The 21,126-nt window shown below is 43.0% G+C and overlaps 1 protein-coding gene across 1 annotated transcript; it reads left to right on the forward strand.

Moving 5' to 3' along the window:
• Positions 1-1,070: 1,070 nt before the first annotated feature.
• Positions 1,071-11,997, forward strand: cog3 (component of oligomeric golgi complex 3). The gene is made up of 23 exons (XM_011609208.2): positions 1,071-1,280; positions 1,552-1,698; positions 1,801-1,862; positions 2,626-2,791; positions 3,149-3,223; positions 3,637-3,729; positions 3,923-4,048; positions 4,134-4,214; positions 4,294-4,337; positions 4,442-4,568; positions 5,171-5,262; positions 6,143-6,282; positions 6,478-6,638; positions 8,033-8,135; positions 8,230-8,348; positions 8,460-8,549; positions 9,111-9,231; positions 9,520-9,608; positions 9,740-9,874; positions 10,129-10,204; positions 10,345-10,472; positions 10,906-11,004; positions 11,115-11,997. The coding sequence occupies exons 1-23, from the start codon at positions 1,113-1,115 to the stop codon at positions 11,142-11,144; spliced, it is 2,472 nt and encodes an 823-aa protein (XP_011607510.2). The 5' UTR covers positions 1,071-1,112; the 3' UTR covers positions 11,145-11,997.
• Positions 11,998-21,126: the final 9,129 nt, after the last annotated feature.

The following is a 21,126-nucleotide window of genomic DNA, read 5'->3' on the forward strand; positions in this document are numbered from 1 at the left end:
GTGTGGTTTGTCTAATTAATTGTATGTATATATGTATTTGACTGTGTGACGTGTGAATGATTTAGAGTATGCTTGTTTCTTACACCCACCTCATTAAGCAGCAGCTCTTGTAGCTCACAGTGGAACCAACCCACTGCCGTACAGGACTCATCCGTCCCATGTTGAGCCATAATTCAACGTCCATGAAGAGATTTGCTCTGACGTCTCTTTTTGTTCGGGAGTAACAGGGCTTGAATGTTTGCAACATCTCTTTTCAAAACTGAACTTTACGTGACCCTCCCACCCTGCAGAAGGAGCTGTAATTTAGAACGCGACCTGGACAATGATGGGGATAACGATATTTAGCTGCAGTTGTGCTTTGTGACTGAAACTGCAGGTCTTTAAATAAAAATGCCACATGAAAAAACAAAACAAAACTTTGGTTTTAAACAGATGTGTATATATTTAGTAAACTTTGGTTTATTCCAAGCTTTTGTGGTGCTTTTTGAAAAAGGATTGGGATTGACAACATACAAAATTTGCATTATTGTCCCTTTTCCACCAAAGAAAGGTAAAACACAGTTAGAAGGCATTACATCTACAAACAGCTTTGAGTTGAAAGAGTAATTAATGCAGTTAACTATGCCCCAGGGCTCCACCTGCTGGATCTGCATCTTCTATGATAAACGTATGCTGCCGTTTGGGTCCCTAAATGAATCTAGAGCGATTATTGATTAGCCTTTGCGTAATTACTTTTACGTCACGAAATTCGGTTCTCCATGCTCAGGGAATAAAAAAAAAATTAAAAATCAGAATAAATCAATAATAAGTAAAATAGTAATATATTAAAAGGAAATTGTCACTAATGGTAGAAAATTAAATGTTGCTACAGTGTTTTAGTTCCCCCATGTCCGTTTAGAATAATGTAAATAAATATATTAGTAGAAGCAAAGAAGTACGCTCGTTGAAGCAAAACTTTAGGTAAACTTCGGTAACTTTTAAAGGCAGTTTATTTTGCAGACGCGTAAATAAATGCGCTCCAGACGCGGGCTGTTTGTGGACTGTGGCCACGCCCACAATCCCGGAACAGGAAGCGTGTCCGTGTTGCTGCTGACGTTGGAGCAGAACTGGCAATGGCGTCCGCAGAGCTTTGTCATTTGGACCAAACCGATAAAGATACGTGGGAGAAGTTGTCATTATGGGACCGCCGTACTGACGCTCTGGCTCCTCTGACGGAGACACAAATGGACTCGGTCCTGGAGCTCCGAGCCGCAGCTGAAACAGTCTCTATCCCTTCAGAAGTAAGATTTGGCTTCATAGCCAGTTAGCAAGCTAGCTAAGGATCGCTAACATACTTAATGCACGTCAGTTCAATACAGTTTTGTCAAATAAACTATACATTTGCAAAGTTAAAATGTTAGCAATTTTTCAAGTGAGTTTTTTTTTTTTTTTTTGCTGAAGTGACAACTGACCGAGCATGCCCTTAAACTCGCACTGCATCCAGTCACCCAGTTAGCTTTACGTTAAAGCTTGTGTAGGTTCCGACACAAACAGCCCTTGTTACCTTTGCAGTTGCCCATTGAGGACCTGTGCAGCCTTTCGTCGCGATCATTGCAATCTTCCTTCACGGCGACTGTGCCCGCATCAACCGAAGACATCCTGTTCAAAGGCTTCCAGATGCTTAACATGGAAAATGACAGGATAGAAACAGCACAACAGGTGGATTTGCTGGCTCCTCTAAGTAGCATCTTTGTATCTAAGCAAACCTGCCAAGCTACAATAAGCTGCAAAGTGTTAAAGGACCATTTTTTTGTGTTGCAGTTTTTTTCCTGGTTTGCCAAACTTCAAACAAAGATGGACCAGGATGAAAATGTAAAATACAGGTGAGGCTAGGTTTCACCGCTTGATGAAGCTCATACTTTTCCTGTCACATGCTGCATTCAATATGTGTTTAGAGGAGGAACGTCTCAGCATAAGGACTCATTACATACCATCATTTTTGTATCTACACACTTTTATGTATTCCTGTTTACAGCTTAGCTCCTAGTGTGTGCATGCCAGAGGTCCCATACAAATCTTGATCACGTGTTCTCTTTTCCACACAACTTTTGCATCTAATGGGTTCAAAATGTTCACAGGGTTAGGGTTAGGTTTCTGACAGTTGTATTGACTTCACCTTATTATGAACAAAAGTGTCAGTTTTGGGTTTGGTAGGTAGATTTCTGGTTGAGGAGGAACCCATTGCCAAAAGCAGCAGTTCATAAGCTCAATATCTTCAAGTCCTTCTTTTTATTATCGCTAAGTCAGGATATTTATTAATGGTAACATTTATTTTGTCCCAACTTGCTAGTTTCGCATCAGCGTTTCCTGCGTGACAGGCAGAGAACAGTTAGAATCGTGTCTGTCTGTCTGACCACTTTAATTAGCGATGTCACAGCTGACTGTTTGCTTTAGACAGCTGGTGGAACATCTGCTCAGTTCAGTCAGGCTGACATTATGCTTGAAATTTCTCCATTAAAACAGCAACTAAAGTCTTCTGCTCAGTGCTCAAATGTTGCCGAATTGCACTACAGACCATTAGATAGTTGTTTCTGCACCATCGTTTGGTTGTGCACAGGGACAGATAATATGTCTGCCTTCCTGCAGAAAAACCAGAGATGATCTGTACTGCTACCAGGAACAATGCGATGCAATTCTGAAGGATGTCAGTGCTGCTCTGGAGCACTTGGACTCCCTGCAAAAACAATACCTGTTTGTGTCCAACAAGACTGGAACTCTCCACGAAGCTTGTGAACAGTTGCTGAAAGAGCAGGTGAGATGCAGGATATTAGGCTGGCTGGTAATTAACCGGCTTAGAAGGAAGAGTTTAAATTGTCCTGCCGCTGAATGTTCTTAACACACACTCACATCTGTGAGGATCACTCTCTAACTCAGCACCAAGCTGTCCTGGTACGGGAACATGTCCCAGGAATAGATACGCAGTCTGATGACAGTGAGGGGTAAAAGCCTCCTCAAACGTTTGTTTGCTTGTAGGCCTCCTGCATTATTTATTTATTATTGCAGAAATTAGCTGATGTTCACTAATGATGTCAAATGAACCATTTACGGAACCGAATGGAAATGGTGCTGTTTTGTATCGACACTGGTTTGTTGTGTTCTTACTTTGCAGTCAGAGCTGGTTGACCTGGCAGAAAGCATACAGCAGAAGCTGTCATATTTTAATGAGCTGGAAAACATAAACACGGTAGGCTCCCTCTTGTCAGCAGCTTCACGCCCCATAATTGAATGTTTGCATTATGCGCGCTTCTTTCCCTGATTACTAATTAACTCATTATCTGAATTACTGAGATCAGCAACTGCATCCTTGATCAAGAATCACAATTCTTCTCGGTTGAATGTCTGATATTGCTTTTCTGCAATTATTTGGAAAGGTGTCTTAAAATGTTGTTTTGCTGCTTAAAACTTTGAAAAAGCCCAAATCTGCGCGGCAGCTTTGGCAGAATTTATGCCGGCTTAGATCTGAAGTGAAAGGAATAGATTTCAAACAGTGATGACTTTGCCAAATGGCAGAAATGTTTAAACCATAAAGGCAGTCAGGAGATAGATAGTTGACGTTTTGAATTTATTCTGAATCCAGTTTTCTCTCTGTCTTTGCAGAAACTGAACTCGCCAGTCTTGTCTGTAAACGGGGAAGGTTTTATTCCAATGTTGTCAAAGTTGGATGACTGCATCGAGTATGTTTCTGCACATGTAAGTTTTCTGGGGGACATTTTGGCATCATTATTGGCAGATTTAATTTTGTCACTGCACGAAGGAACAGTTTTTCTCCTTGGCGCATTAATGCAGCTGCAGTTAAACCAATGGGAATTTTGAACTCTTTCATCCTTGTTTTACTCTTTTTATCATGTTTGCACCTCTTTAATTTTCACCATTTTAATTGCAGCCCAATTTCAAGGATTATCCTGTTTATTTGGCCAAGTTTAAACAGTGTCTGTCTAAAGCCATGCACTTCATGAAGGTCCATATTACAAACACTATGCAAAACCTCACGACCCAGTTAATAAAAAGGGTAAGCAGGAGTCAAAGGTCCATTTGTCAGGCTCATTTCATGTGTTTAATCTCGTCCAGTGACAGTAGTCTTTTTGTCCCCACAGGATCCAATGAACCTGACCAACGCAGACAATGCGTTTACATTATACTATGTTAAATACAGAGCAGCTGCACCTAAAGTCAGAGTGAGTGTATAAATACTTTTTATATACTGACATTATGTACAGATAGCAAAAATAGCACATTAATTTTGTTTGCTTTCAGTCATTGATTGAGCAGATAGAGCAGCGAGCAGAGAAGATTCCACAGTAAGTCCTGGTGTTTATTCAGAATAATGAAACAGCTTTCAGGTTAGTTGTTGTGCAGTTTTCTCCTGCTGAAATGAATTCGTAGCCATTATTGATGTTCACAGATACCACCAACTCCTCGATGAAATCCATCACTGTTACCTTGACCAGAGGGAGCAGCTCCTCCGTCCTAGCATTACATCCACCATTACAGACCTGACCAACCAAAATAGCAAAGACCACTGTGCTCTGGTAAGGCACGAGCGGTTCAAAGCCCAGCTGCCCTTTAATTTTAGTAAGGTGACATTTGAGCTCACTGCATGCAGGACATCTTTGCTCCGGGGCATTTTCTGCAGGGCTTGGTGCAGACACAAAGCTGCACAGATGATAAATGAGTATAATCTGTGCTCGTTTACAGCAGCCATCCTCTCCTGTTTTGTCAAAAGCCAAATGCTGTGAAGCCTTGTTTTTCTCCCTGTCACACCTCATCTATAAACGAGTGACTCCTGTGCTGTGTTCCTCCAGCATATGAAAATAGGTGACCCGAAGGTTGGCTCAGTAATTCACGTCGCAGTATTTTTATGCTAATTTGATATATTGAGAATAACTGATTGTAATTTGGTACTGATAATTGGTTTGGACATCACGTTGGCATGCAAAAACACTTCACTAATTGGCTTGATGGGAGTCCAATAATTAAAGGTCAGAATTTGATGAACCAGGCATCATCGGCGTCTATCAGATTTTTCTGTTAATGAAACAGCGTCTCGTTAATGATTGATGCGATAGACCCCGCTGCTTTTTTTTGAGGGGATGTTTTCTTATTTACACTGTGGATGGTTTCATTCCCCCAGGTACGAAGTGGCTGTGCCTTCATGGTTCATGTGTGCCAAGACGAGCATCAGCTGTATCATGAGTTCTTCTCCAAACCTACACCCAAACTGGAGTAAGTGTCATTTGTCTGTTTGGGAGAACTCGGGCATTCTTTTCAGTGCAAGCAAATCTGATTTGTCTCTCGAAGCGTACTTGAGAGCCTGATCTGGATTGGTTGTCATGGTAACAGCGTTGGCTTCAGTATGCACACTGGTGATGCGGGCTGTGACATGGTGTATCAACATGCAAGCATTTGCAGTCAGACAATTGATGCGCACCAGCTAGTTTTTTTAGTTTCTACTCACGGATTCGAGTTGTGGTTCTCAACCTCTCCGCCGCGTCATGCTACACGCTACGGGCCACTAGACCTGTCAGGTGTGTCAACACTGAAGTCCCATGTGGAAATCAGATGCTAATCTAATTCAAATCCTCCTCCAGAGGTGGTTTGAATCTGGATTTGTGCTCCTACATGAAATCAGGTTTTCACCAATCGAGTTCGTTATTTACTCAACACCAACGTGTTTGCATCTGTTTGGGATTGAGAAAACTGTACAGCATCTATTGTCCATATCTATTTTTAGTAATGCAAGTTAAATAGAGTTTTTGGCTTAACATCAGAAATGTTAGAATTTAATTCTGAGAGCTGAAATTAAGTTCAGGTGTTATTAGCCACCCCCATACTGATCTAATGCCGCCAGTTACAGTTTAGCTGAAGAAAGACAAGACCAAGCAATTTTAATATATTTTTGTGAATTTGATTGGCTCGTTGCCCAGTCAGCAGATTTCTACCTTTGTACTTGCTCAAACACATTTTGATATTTTGGTTAATGGTTTTTAGATGCAACCCTTTCCGCTAACTCTCCTGGAAAACCTAAAGGCCCAAATGAAAAGGAAATGTAATTTTAGCCCTTTCAGATGTACAAAGAAGTGAAACGGTGTTTCATCTCCTACAGCGAGCTGTTAGAGAAGCTGTGTTTATCCCTGTATGATGTCCTCCGGCCTTTAATCATCCACATCATCCACCTGGAAACTCTGTCAGAGCTCTGCAGCATCCTGAAGAACGAGATGTTGGAAGACCACGTTCAAAACAACGGTGTGTTGGAGACGTTTTTTCCCTCTAAGCTTTTCACTTGTGTCTTTTGTGCTCGGAAACTTCTGTCAGAATTATCACTTGAAAATCCTCTGCTCTGATTTATGTCCAACAAAGTGGGCTTTTGATTATGTTAAGTTAGTCTTACATTTTTGGTAGCTTGACTCCACACTGACCTGTGGGTGCATCTGTGTGCAGCTGCTCAGTTGGGGGCCTTTGACGCCATGGTGAAGCAGATGCTGGAGGATGTCCAGGAGAGGCTGGTCTACAGGACGCACATTTACATCCAGACCGATATCTTAGGCTACAAACCAGCTCCAGGAGATCTGGCATATCCTGAGAAACTGGAGATGATGGAGGTGTGTGTGTTTGTTTGTTTTAATTCCTTAAACTTCTAAAATCAGTCAGTGCTTGGAAAAAGAGTTTTAAAAAAACTCTTAAATTAATGACTGGAAACCATCAGAGAGAATAGATGATGCAGTTATTAATTAGAAGAAGGGCAGCAACATTTTTTAAAATTGGAAACGTGACAAGAGAAATAAAAGCGTGAACTGTGCTCCTGATCTCCATGGGAGAGGACGAGCTCAACATGTGCGCGTAGAAACTTGGCAGAACGCTGTATGGCTCTGTCATACACAGCTGTTATGACCAGCAGCCAGAGGATGGGAGCTCAGTTTATGTGTGGTAGTAATTGACCCAAGAGGATGCCAGTACAAAGAAAAGAGCACAGGCCTGAGAATAGGACCCTGCTGCACTCCACAAGTGAAAGGGGCTTTAGGGGGGGAGAGATAAACACAACAGGAACGTTCTGCTGGGTAGGAAGGATCTTAACCACTGGAAGGTGCAAACATCATCAACCAGGTGGGAAACAAGGGCCGACCGATCGTGTCAAAGGCTGCTGTGAGGGCCAACAAAACTGACTGATAATATCAAACACAAGCCTTGAGTAGAGCTGACCACGTGCTATGTGGATTTCTCAAACCAGACATTTTAAAAATGGGTTTAAATCTTTTCTGAGACTTAGAAACAATTCTAAAATTCGAGAAAACTGTAGGGCCAAGCTGAGGATTTTGAGAGCTGGTCTCACCATGGTCTATTTGAAGGCAGCTGGAGAAGACCCTGAGCTGAGGCTTTCAGAACAGAAGACGGGAGACGTTAGCCAACATAAAGACGACGACACCCAGGCTGGTACAAAATCGGTGTGACAACTTAGAGGCCTCATTTGCTGCACCACCTCTGTTGGTAGAGAAGAAGAAACGTCTTCCAAATGCTTAAATAAAACAAAATGCTCACAAGTTCACAGGTGTAGTCTGAGCTTCCTGACATTTGTCAGTCCATCAATAAAAGTAATGATGAATCTCATTCAATGCACAGCTGAAATGTCTGTGATCATGACGCTGGAAGGATTTCAAACGGAATTCCGCGTTCTCAATAGCTCCGCGGAGGGCTGGCAGCTTTTTGTAGCAATACAAGAAAGCTATTGGTATAATAGCACTAATCTAAGCATGATGCTTTTCTAATCTTCTTTACACGTTGAGATAGCTTCCATTGTAACCCACAGGTACATTTTTTATCTTGAATGCTGCTGCTCTGTCCTGAGGTTTCTCATACATTTTTCTAATATTTTGCATGCGCGAGTGTTTATGTGTGCGTTCACACAGATGGTGCCTCTTGATAGCTCCTCAGATGCATTCATGTCTTTCCCTCTGTTTGAGCATTTGTTGTGTTTTCCCTTTTTTTAAACCGCCTATAGAGAATTGCTCAGAGCTTGAAAGAAGAACAGATGAAGTCACAGGAATCCACGTTTTCTGACATTCAGCTGGAGGATCCAACTGGCAGGAGGAGCAGTAATGCTGGTCTGTGTTTCCAGCTTGTGACACTTGCTGATTTCTTTTTTGCACATTGTCATGTCGGGGTCTTTTTTCCCCCCTTCTTGCGTGATTAATGCAGCCAACACCGAAGCATCGAGCCTGCAGGCATCGATCTCTCCAGCTGATCTACACGGCATGTGGTACCCCACCGTGAGGCGGACCTTGGTCTGTCTGTCTAAACTTTACAGATGTATGGATGTAAGTCTTGCTCATATTTCATTCGCTCATATTTCACTCATATTTCTTGTTTAGTTGTTGACTTTCTTTTATCCATTCTTGTTCTTATTTGTCTTATTGGTGTTCTTCCAGAGAGCAGTCTTCCAAGGTTTATCTCAAGAAGCCTTATCTGCCTGCATTCAGTCCCTGCTTAAAGCTTCAGATGTCATCCTTAAAAACAAGGTTTGGCTCACATTCCTCATAATTGCCTTTTTTTTTTTTTTATTTATTATTTTATCTGTTTCAAAGGCCCCTATAGTTGTCAGAATGGCCGACCCTGTGGCTTTGTTAAACATTATAAATGTGAACAGCGACGTTAACAAAACCCTTTCAGCTATATTTTCTCCAAGCGCAGCAGCTGTGATGCCTTTTAAAGTTCATTTGAGCAGATGCTTTGTTACATTTGGCAGGCAGATCAGCAACTCTCACCTTCAGACTTGCTGCCTATCTGCCAACAGGCCTCTCTCGACCTCACACTGCAAATTAAAGCCACTGCATCAGTCTCACAGGATGTTCTTCCATTCCGCGCTAATGTCTTTTTTTCTCTGTTTTAACTGCTGGCAGGGCAACAAATGATGTTGTGCGCCTTTTTCGTCACAGCAGTCTGTCCCTTTCCAGCTATTGTTAATTAGTTATTAATTGGTGATTCTTCTTCATTGTCTCTGGGTCTGTTTTTTTTAATTTCCCTTCATGCCTGGCTGTTCAGCAGATGCCATTTTAACAGTGTGCTGTGACTTCCCACAGACACAAATAGATGGGCAGCTTTTTCTGATCAAGCACCTGCTGATAATGCGTGAACAGATTGCCCCATTTCACACCGACTTTGCCATCAAGGAAATCTCACTGGACCTGAAGAAAACACGAGGTAAGATAATTAAAGGTGGAGGGAGCATTGGTGTTGAGCTCTATAAAAGCACTCATTACATAGTCATGCTCATTAAGCAAGTGGTGTCTATCATATGCACCACTGGCAACAATTATTGTGGAAATTACAGTGTAATCCAACACCATAATGTACATTAACTGATGGCTCACAGGGCAGATTTGCCCCTCCTATCACCCTCATCTCATTCAAGGTCACTTACCATCTCTGGCACTAGGGGGCACTCTAATGCTGCAGCTACTCACATGTAATAGCTGCTTTTGTGTTTAGATGCTGCTTTCAAAATCCTGAACCCTAAGGCTGTTCCCAAATTCTTCCGACTTAACAGTCACAACGCCATACTTGAATTCCTGTTGGAGGTAGGGTTTTTTCTTTCCTATGACTATTTTATTAAACCTACAATTCACTTTTTCTACATTTTGATAGCATCTTGCCTCAAGTGAAATGCCACTTGATAGCACTAAAGCCTTTTGTTTCTCTGGCCCCCCAGGGGACACCGGAAATAAAGGAACACTACATTGACTCAAAGAAGGATGTCGACCGACACCTTAAGTTCAGCTGTGAGCAGTTCATCCAGCAGCAGACTCAGATATTTGTGGGAAATCTGGAGGAGTTTCTCACCAGGGTGAATATTAGAGCAAAACCAGAGCCTGTCTCTAAATGCAGTTGCTGATCCTGACCTGTCTCTGGCCCCATGCTTTGCAGAAATATTTTTTATGCTATCATTACCCGGTTCTCTCAGTCTTGTACCTAGAACTGATATTAAAATATCAAGGCCCCTGTACCTCTTCTTCAGGGTTCACAGTGACACCAGAGCAAATTAAACTTTTAGTTTTTTTCCCAACAAAGTTGATTTGTTCTGACCGTCTCTGCACTCAGGTCGCAGCTCTCAAAACGATGGCCATTGAAGGCGGCCCCACGTACAGGCTGGCTCAGCAACCTTGGGCGCAGCCAGGTAAGATTTGTCTCTGGAAACGATGCCGCAGGCGCTCAGTAATTCATCAAAACTTTTCCACTGAAGGCTAAAGGACATGTCAGTGTTGTTGGTTTTTTTTTTCTTCCCCTCAGTACTTTTTTCTTTGTCTCTCTTTTTAGCAAAGATCAACGATTTAGTGACGGCTACCTACCGGGTGATGAAGAGCAGGCTGCCAAGCACTTTACAGAGCATGTCCTTGTACTTAGCCAACAGAGACACCGAGTTCATCCTTTTCAAGCCCGTTCGGGTAGGTAGCCGCATGGCCAGTTTGTAGCCTGCACCGCAGGAGTCAGCCGTCGTTACAGCTCAAAGAATCGTCCCTAAATGAAAAAGCCTGAGCTTCACATGTGTGCGATCAGATGTCTAATATGGAATCGAAGCAGTGCCGGGATTAAAGCGATAGATTACATCACTGTGGTCCAGTTCGGCACCTGGGCCGACTCTTTGTCACAGATTCCATCTTTTCCCCTTCATCCGTGATTAAACTCTAATAGAGAAATCTTTGTGCTGGCTGTGTACTGTTCATCATTGTGCCAGGTGAAAGCTGAATGAGACAGAACCAAATTCTTGCGGTTTACATGGTAACAAGATAGTGAGGGGACAGAGGCCAGAAGGAAATTTAGCTTTAATTTTCCTCCAGCACTCAGTAACTGGATGGGATTTTTCCCCCCCTGCCGCAGAATAACATCCAGCAGGTTTTCCGGAGACTGCACGCCTTGCTTGTGGAGGAATACAGCGGAGAAGACCTTCAAATCATCGCTTGTCCTTCAACAGAGCAGGTACAGCTCACAGGAAACTGGCATATTTTAATAACACGCCAACAATCCACCAAAATACTGTGGAGATGAGCTTTAGTCAGACACTGATCATCTTTGTGCGCCTCTTCCAGATTAACCTCCTGCTGTCTGTGAATAAGTAATGTCCCAGTTTTGGCCTGTGGGTTCGCTTGTGAGAGGTCCACCCATAACCAGGAGCTGCGGAGCTGAGCCGAGTCCTCAGAACCGCCACCTCTGAGAGAGCTGGACCGAGAACAACAAGAACAATCGGACGTCCCGCCCATGTGCACAGGTTCTCATCAGACTTGCTTCCAGTGCGGAGAAGTTCAGATATTGATCGTGACCTGAGGTCTATGTTTATTTGTTTCCTGGCTTGATTTTATTCCATGCAAATTAAAACCGGTGTTGTGGTGAGGGGAGCTTCCATGGGTGAAATCCTGTGTTGTTTCACAGGAGCAATTTGTGATCTCCTTAACATCAATTTGCACAGGATGTGAGGGTGTTGGGGTGAAATATATTAGGAGTGTTCAGACATAGAAGCACTAAAGGCGCATTCATCAGCTTGGTACCTAATTGCCAGGAAGCAAGCTTCAGATAAAGAGACATCTGCTGCGGGTGAGAAAATATTTAAGGAAGAAAACACTGCAAAATCTATTTTATTCTTCAGTTTTAAAACGGAACATTTGGTTGGGGGCTGTCGCCTGATCTCCAGCTCTCCCCTCTGACCCCAATAACAGCTGTCAGTGTTTGATCAGAAAATGAAGCAAAGTCCTGCGTTTTATACTTTTTTATTCGACCCATGATCAGCCACAACGTACCTTCTCTTTAGAAGCATTGATCTGCGATTTTGCACTGTGGACTAATTTCTAGATCATTTTCCAGGGGTCCTCACAATGTGACGGGCGCCGCCAATGTAACATTTGCTGTGTCCTCTGTAAAATGATATGTACAGTTATGCTATTTATGAACCGTGTCATTAAAAGAAGGTTAATGGTGCACTTGGGTTTTACTTCTTGAAAACACTTTGTCATTGAGAATAAATTCCAAGTGAGTCACTTCACACAAATGAGAAACTGCCGTTCAAGGACATTGTCAGCTTTAGGGGGTCGTGCTGGCAGACTGTTGCTGCTTCATTGGCAGCCGCTGTCTTTCCATCTGTGAGATGAGACTGTGCAGAGTCTTGACCTTCCGCAGACTGACAGCCTTTTGATCGGTGATCAGGGACTGGATGTTCTGGAGGAGGACATTGATCTCTGCCCTCCTCTGCTGCAGACACCAGGCTGCAGCAGCAGCAGTTAGAATGCAGAGTACAATGGTGTGTGAAGTGGTCGGTGCTGCTTTCTTGCTGCAGGATTCCGGGTTTCCCGGCCAGAGACCTGTTGTGTACAGTTTGACTGTCCAATCCAAAACGCAGGTTCGGTTCCCCGGATGCTACAAAGCTCAGCGGCGTGAGAGTCTGCAGCTGTGTGTTGCAGGGACTGTTGTAACTAACCTTTCTACACGTTTGAGAATATCAAAGCGTCCTGATGGGTGGCTGCTCAATATTAGTAGATCATTAATGATGTATGATATCAGTCAGCCAGCTGTTTAGACACCTGCTCACCTCCTGGGCTCTTTGGAAATGTCACTTTACGCTTCAAAACGCTTGAATCTGATTTCGTTTAGTTGCAGCATCTGTGTTTGGCTGCTAATGCGACAGTTTCTGTTCAGTCCAACTCAAACTCCTCAATAAGCCAAAAGAAAAATGAGGCATATAAACCTCTATTTTCACTTCAGTCATTTTGGCTTCCTGATGGGAACGATAACGCCTTAACTGCGGTCGCTGCGCACTGACTCTCACCTCTGCAGCTCTCCTGGGTCGTACAGTCGGCTGTCTGATCACCGATCAAAGAGAGAATCATCAGCTGCTGGAGATTTATCAGATCAGTGCACTTCAGGCCAGTCTGATGCCCTTTCAGCTGTTAAAAATCCTAAAAAATGTGGGTTTTAGCCTGACAAACGTTCACACGTGAAGACAAGAGACAGTGTAAGTTAATGTGACTGCGTGAGGAAAAGGAGCGGTTCAGAAGTGGCGCGTTTCCTCGGCACCTTGGCCAGATTTGTTGAACGCTCCTCAGTTTCTCCTTGGCAGGCTGCTGGAGTCTGGGGAGCTGCTTTACCAAGTGAATGCAGCGCTTCATTATCTGGGGGACATCTCCAACTCCGGATTTCATGTTTTCCGAAATGCTCCGAGGAGGGAAAAACAAAGACGCTTTATAATTTATTAAATTCTTTGAGGTCTTTAACTTTGCGCTGCATGAATAAATCAAAAGCGCGTCTCTGGATACCGTGTCACATCGTCGTTCAAGAGATTAAACGTGGTGTGTGACAGGGAGAGACGAGGCTCTGAAAACCTCCAATTCAGCCGCTCCAAAACACACAGGAAGACCTCCTGTATGCTAAGCATGTCTATTCGACATTTGTCAAAGGTTTTTCTCTAAAGTGCATCTCAGATGTCGCTTTAATAACATGAAAATTCATAGTCAAGTTCGGAGGAAGGTCTTCTGCTCTTAAGTGTCGTTGCAGAGCTCCTACTTTATCAAGGACATCACTGCAGCTGAGAGGGAGGCAGATGAGGGTTTCTCATCAAAAGATAATAAACGGCTCCACTGCCAGGATGGGCTAAACCACCTTTTGGGTATTCATCTCTCTTCAACCCTACTTGTTTCTCAAATCTCACCCTCGTGTGAGAAGCTTTTCATTTATTATATATTTAAATGATTGTTCGTCTTTACCAGCCAAGGTCAGCGATCCGGTGTGTGAGATTATGTAGAATATTTACCCCGACTGCGTTCCTCCTCCCGTATCTGACCACCGTTCACATTGCAGCCCTCCTCTCAAGCGGCCCAGATCTTGGGGATTAGACGAGCCGACATTAGTAATAATTAAAACACAGATATGAGGCTTTGGCTCAAGCACCTGTGGAGGAACTGCTGCCCGCTTCCCAACAAAGCCCAACATATATTTAAACAAATAAAAAACTCAGTCATGACTAAACTGAAGCTCGTTTCTCTGGGCTGTGACTCAGATGTTTGGATCTTTGTGTGAGACTCTCAAATCATCATGAAACAGATGGGACCACGGAAAGAAGAATGGAAACATTGATCAACCCCTAATGAAAACCATTCTTTGTTCCGTGTAACTTAGCAACCAGAGGAGAATAAACAACTGTGTATGTTAGAGACATTAATAAAAGAATGGGAGAGAAAAGGCTGCACCTCTTTTTGTCCCATGTCTTTTCACTGTTGCCATCTCAAGTTGTTGGAGGTAAAATATCGGGCAACCTGACTGAACGCAGCACCCGTACAGTAATTACCATCTATTGCACTTTGTAGAGTTTGTCTTAATGGTTATTACTTTGGGCTTTTGGCGAGGCTCCGTTTTTCTCATTAAGTCAATGTAAATTAGACTTTCACAGTAAGCAAAGTGGGGGGTGGGGAGTGTACAATCTTACGTGTAAATAGACTAAATTAACCATGGACCCTCGCGAGAGTGGGATTAGCACCAATCCACAGGTTGCTACTGAGCCAAATCCACAGGCGGAATAATAGAAAATAATGGGCTGCAGCGTGTCAGAGGTTGGGAAAACAGGTGTAAATGCAGCTGCTACGGCGGCGTGCGACCGTGGCCGCTGGAGCCACACAGGCTGAAAAGAGGTGGCCTGGATGGGTGAGGGATTAATGAGGCTCCACAATATAAAATATGTGTGTGTGTGTTTGCTTCCTGACAGATTAGTAATGTTATTACTTTATCACTAATGCCAGATAAGACTTTATATTTGCTCTAATTAACTGTCATAAGTTCTTTTTTCTTTATTCCTGACTGCCATCTCCCTGAGCCTCAGCTGAAGCCTGTCCCAGCTGAATACAGGGCTTGAACCAAGAACCCTCCCCTTCTCATACCAGTCCTCTTCAGACTGAACTCCTGCCGCCCCAAGTTGTTTTAATATGTTGATAATAACAATGATAATAACACATTTTAACAATAACATTTTGTCGCCGTTCACATTAGCCCATTATAGTGGGTTATTAATAAATGATCATGCAGCTATTAATAGTTAACAATGTTTTTCTGGATCTAAAGTGAGAAGTTTTGTGTGTTTTTAACTCCAATCGCTCTTTCTGTAACATTTTTAATGATAAAGTGGTCAAAGGCTGTGTTGCCATGTCAATATTGTTCCTTCAAGCTCTAATATGAAAATAACTATGAAAGGCTAAAAGCAGATGTTTCAACATTCTGCTGCTGCTCATTAACTTCCAGATTTCTCTGTTAATCAGGGTCTTTCTTCCATTTATTGTTTTATTTTTGAGGGTCTTTTTAATGTAAGCGATAAAAATCGGACCTGTCTGGCTGCATTAGGCCTAGCAGAGAGCGTCTGAGCTCCTCATCTGGATAACAGCTCTTTAGAATCTTGCCCAGGCTTGTTAGGGCTCTCTGGGTAATTGCCCTGCATTTAAGAACATCTCATTGTTCCCCCTTTTTAAATAGCTTCTTTTATCCAAGCAGATCACTGATGACTGATGCAACAGTGCAGCGCCAGTCGGAGGCTCAGGCGGACCCGCGTTCATCCTCGCCAGCAGCTCCGGCTTCTGCCGCAATTCACTTTTTATCAATCATCAAAAAACCCCTTTACAGAATTCTAAAAACCAATAAAAAACATACTCATTCAACTATAAATGTGCAATTTTACACATGGAACTTCAAGAATACCATACTGTAAAACTGCAGTCCCCCCCCCGCCAGCACCAGATCTAGGTTGGCTACATCAGACAGACTAATTTCATCACGCGCTGAATAAATTGAAAGAGTGTTGTGACTTTTCCAGATGAAACTTAATAATTTCTTTTTCATCAATCACACGATGTGGAACCCGAGAGGCTCTGGTAGGCGGGTCGTTACTGAAACCATAACCGGCCTGTTAGCTCAATGTTTCAACAGAGTTACCATCTCTGCCATTCTCTTATTGATTCAGCATGTGTGTGTGTGCGTGCGTGCGTGTGCGTGCGTGCGTGCTTTTGCGTGTGTGTGTATGTGTGCGCCGCCTTAATATAAGTGGGTCTGTTCCACTGCTGGATCCGCTGCTGATAACAACATTATCCTGAATGATTTATTCATCCCTCTGGATTTCCTGTGTCTGATTCTGCCTCAGCAGAGGAACATGGATGTATAAATATGATAGAGCCGTGTATACTGGAGTGTCCTTTCATCTGTGTTTCAGGAACCTCAGACTGGCGTGAGGGCGAATTCACAACCTGCGCTGGAGTCCTGCCATCATCTTTTCATATTTTATTCTAATATCTTTTAATCTACAGACTCCCCTGTTTGAACTTTGCATCATTATGTTGCTACGGTCGGTGTTGGAAATAGGCCTGGTTTAACGATTGCTCGTGCTTTTAAACTCCTCTTTAGTGGTGAGACGTCCTCCTGATTGAGCTCCTTCATTAGTCCTCTTTCATCTGGCTGGAAGCTTTTGAGGCCGTTATATGCGGCGGCGCTTCCAGAAACGTCTTGAGGGTTGAGTGAATGTGCAAGTTCCTTGCTGTGAAGGCTGTGGCCGACTCCGATGGTGATGCTTTGTTAGCCTATTTTCCCCCACCGTGTATAACTAGCCTAAAATGCACCCTGACACCATTAATAACGTCGCTCCATCCGTTCCAAAAAATGATCAGAGCCGCCTTTTATCTCGGAAATAGAGAAGGAAACTGCCAAACAGCTCGCTGCTGTCCAGATTGGTGCACATTATGTCCTTATTTCATTTCATATTTCCAAGAGCTGTTCCTCTGAATCCAGTCTCCTTGCAGGTTCCAACAATGGCGCCTGTGATTCAGGCCCAATCACCTGGACTTCTAAAGAAACTTTGTCCCCGTGTGCTAAAACTTTTCTTTCCTGTGGTGTTCGTCAGGGGTCCGTCCAAACGGCTGTCTCATGTATTAAACCGTTTAAATTGCTGTTATTGTTCGACAGATATGGTTCCAACTGCATCGTTCATGTCATGAGCGTTTCATTTGATCTCACTAATCCACACGGCGCCCTGCTGACCTCCCCGTCCGTTGTTAAGCTGAGGCCAGTGGTGAAAACCTCTGACACATGCTCTCATGTCATTCGGACTATTTAAGTTAACGCATTTATTGCCTCATTGAGTCATAAATAGACTGTAAACCGACTGCAAGTGTTTCCAAAGTGCTCATCTGCTGGGATGTTCATGATGAGTGTCACGGCTGACCGTCTTTCTGTCGACAAACATCCAGCGAGCAGCAGGCGGGAAAAAAAACCCTCGCTGAAGTCAGGGATCAGACAGAAATGCTCAAAGTGAGAGAAAGGTTCCAGTAAAGGTAAAAAGAGCCTCTCTGAGCTGAGCTGCAGCAGCAACAGACCACATCTGGAAGCACCTGGAAACCGGCTCCAGGCTCCAGGGCTGACCACCCTGGAACACAAAGGGCTGGATTTGTTATACTAGGACCCAGGACTGTTTGCCGTGGCTGCTTTTAAAGTATGGCATCACCTCCAGAATGCATGTTTGGGATGAAACGGGAGGTGTGCATTTGCCGGAGCTACACAATGTTCAGGCCGTCTGAAGTATGTTTACAGCACCCAGTCAAAGCTGAAAGAATGATTTATGCAGCTCTGAAAGCAACAGACAAGGTGTTTACCTGATAGCATGGGGTTACAATTGAGCTCTGAAAGCAGCTGTGCTTGAAACACTTTCTTAAAGGCTCACAAAACTTTATTTCCTTCCTCAACTATTATGCTGTGATTTTACTGCACAATGTATACACACCGGTAAGAGTCTGTTATCATATCGGACTATTGTGAAGACGGCTTATTATTATTTTTCATTTATGAGGCACAAAGCCGCATCCTTGTCCTTCAGCTTCATGTATAGAAGTCTCAGCACACAATGTAATGACTTTGTTTCCAAGAAACCATGTTGTACCATTCTGCCTCTGTGAGTAGTAAAACAATCAGTGATGATAAAGATTTGAAAGAGTTACAACGTTTACCCTTTAAGAATTGCAGCCATATTGTCGACAGTGCCTCCCTTTTAGAGCCTCAAAAGTACTCTCAGGATGGTTTCATGGCTGGTTCCTTCATAACATTTGACACAAGAAGGTCAGAGGTGGGTTGGTTGCTTTCTTTTTTTTTAGGACCGAGAGATAGAAAAACATATATTTTTCAATGACTGTATGTTTTTGTCATGGATAGAGGCGTAATTTCATCACTCTGTCGAACCTTGAGCCTAGACCAGGTCCCTCAGTCTGACACTCTGCTGTTTCCATCTACCTTTTAGACACTGAAGCTTTTCTCCTGTGCAAATGGAAAAACATGTTTCACAATGACAAAACCTGAGAGATGTATCGATCAAATTCAGACGATGTTCTTCTTACTACAGCCAACAATAGAACTTCCACTCTCTGTGGCACATCGATCAATATCAACACATACCCACCATACAGCACAACAGGATTCATGGCTTTCAGTGCCGGCCTGCATCGATATATTAAAGAAACCTAGAGAGGACGGCCATTATTTTCACATCTCTTTTGCCTGTTTCTCAGTAGCTTTCCTTTCCCCATTTACTATATGATGGATGCATCTCTCCCCTTCAGGTGATGCATTTTAATTTGCTCAAGCTAACTCACACACAATACTCGATTAAAAGAACATTTTCTGTATGAGCAGACATCTTTTCTGAAGAAATTCAGTGCAGGTTTTCTATTCAGGCTCTCTTTACCTCTTTAAGTCTGTTTCTTTTCCAGCTGTTTTCTGGCTGAACTAAAGGCCAACAGACCTGCAGGCTGTAGGGAAAATGAGTCTCATCCTATTTATATTCAACCTCTGGAACCTACAACACATTAAAAAAACAGACTCACCATCACCTATCCACCTCTCATATTATAGCATCCGTGCTGTTATTACTGTGGGCCATCACTGTCACCGGGTAATCCAGAGCTGCAGTATTACTGTGGGATGATGTACCTGGGAGCCGCTTCTGGCTCTGGGTTGAATGCTATAAGACAACATGATGTAAATTTTCTGACATACACAATCTCCGGATGTGAATAACAATCACATCAACATAACAATCCCAACTCATCAAATAAAGAGGGTTGTTGCAATCTGAATGAGCCAGACGTCAGTGCAGCAGGAAGCCCCTTTAATGCCACTTTTTACAGTGAAATAGATTCCTGGTTGTTTCTTAATTAAATCTCATACATAATGTTTATTTTTAGTTTTTTTTGGGGGGTGCTTTCCCTTTTAATACCCTAGCCAGATGCAAAAGTATACAATTTCATTTCTGTGACCTCACACAAATACTGTATGATTAGCATGGCCCTCGCTGAAGGCATTAAACATTATGGCTGCAGTCATTATGATACGTCACTGAGACCAGAGCGAACAGCTGGAGAAGATGATGTTCAGATTTAGAGAACCAATCCTGCTGATGGCAGAAAAGAATGTGAGACTGATGATAATGAGCCATACATGCAGCTCCTGTACTCCATGACTTCCTGTACTGTGTCAACAGGAGTGACTTCATGTGAATTAGCATAAATCACATTTTTTGCCAGCAGCGGGTGACCTTTGAAGCCTCGACAATCGCCACCTCTGCCTGTACCGACCAAAGATCTTCAGTTTCCCTTTGAACTGCACAAAGGAGTCGTAATTGGAAAATTTGACAGATGTCTGAATCTGGAGAAGGCAACCGCTGACCCCCCACGTACCTAAAGTGATGACACGGCTCACTGAGACAGCTGAAAGAGCAGCTCTGCTCCACCCACTCCCAATCTGTCTGTGTCTGAGTACCCACCGGCGTAATGAATCATCAATGAGGCACACCTCTACAAACTCTTAGAAGATGGGACTCCTTGGAAAAGAGATGGTGGACAAAGACTCATCTCTGAGACAAAAATGCCTTTTATTCTGTTTTAACATTATCAGTGAGACCTTTTTAACTCGTCTCATCCTAATTAGTTTTGGTGTCATTAAAGATTTAGTTTGCAAAAACTGGGTAAAATCTCAGCCTTTGGTGGTCTGCTCGAATGGCTTGCACTCAATCCTTGCTGCTACCAGTAAGAGTCTGCTGGAAATGTGTATTTCAGAGCTTTTGTTCAAAAGGACGAAGCAGTAACACATCGTCCATCATTATATTGTTAGAAATAGCTCCATGGTGAGAAGCTAGTAAAGTTAAGAGGCAGATTCACTCATGTTTAAATGTTTATAAACCCCTTTAAAGACCATCATTGCAGACTTGAGTACCAATCATTTCAACAACTCTTATTTTTCTCCAGCATAAACGCACATGCCAGTTGTTTGCCAAAACGTATTTGGCTTTGTCATAAATATACAACGGCTTTGCAGCAATATATGACCAGATCTAGAAGCATAAACTTGAACGATCAGTTTTAGTGCTGTATAAAATCCACGTCAGTCAAATTAGCTTTGCAGCGCTGCCTCGTAACTCCGGAGCCCCGGCTGATAACACAGCTGAGGCTGGTTTAGCCTACCTGTTGGTCAAGGCTACGACTAGAAACAAAGCGCTCAAACACAGACCTCCCCCACGCTGATCATCCCAATTATTGTGACTTTCACTCCTAGCATACTATACTGTATATACTGTATAGGCAGCAGTAACACAAGGTTACATAACATTCCAGGTTGCTTTCTGATCAAAGCCCCTTGGCTAACGTATTTGGAGGATCAAAGGAAAAACCTCTCCAGTATCCGGACCTTCACCAAAATGTACTAACTGTTGCTTGACCCATTGTCCACGTTTCCTGAAAATCCAGAAAAGTTATTTTTTCTAAAAATCAAACACATATGCTGTCATATAACCTGTAGCCCCTGGAAAGTCTTTTAATCATGTAGTTCTGTGATAAAATAGTGCATGTTACTCTCAGAACCATCCTGTGGGTATTTATGAGCATATTTAAAGCACAATTATTCTTCATGGATAAATTGTGAGCTGTATGAAGTGAACTTTACAGAGTGGATGAAACAATTGTTATAAACCCATCCAACTTTTCTCCATCAATTGTTCTCAGCTTGCCAGGGCAGAGTTTCCTCAAGGTCACCATGCCGGCAGAG

The sequence above is a fragment of the Takifugu rubripes genome, chromosome 1 (assembly GCF_901000725.2).
Source record: "Takifugu rubripes chromosome 1, fTakRub1.2, whole genome shotgun sequence".
Classification (NCBI taxonomy): domain Eukaryota; kingdom Metazoa; phylum Chordata; class Actinopteri; order Tetraodontiformes; family Tetraodontidae; genus Takifugu; species Takifugu rubripes.

Coding starts and splice junctions, on each gene's coding strand:
- cog3 (XM_011609208.2), top strand. CDS start 1,113: ATGGCGTCCGCAGAGCTTTGTCATTTGGACCAAACCGATAAAGATACG. Junction 1,281..1,551: donor CAGTCTCTATCCCTTCAGAA/GTAAGATTTGGC, acceptor TTACCTTTGCAG/TTGCCCATTGAGGACCTGTG. Junction 10,205..10,344: donor GCAACCTTGGGCGCAGCCAG/GTAAGATTTGTC, acceptor CTCTCTTTTTAG/CAAAGATCAACGATTTAGTG.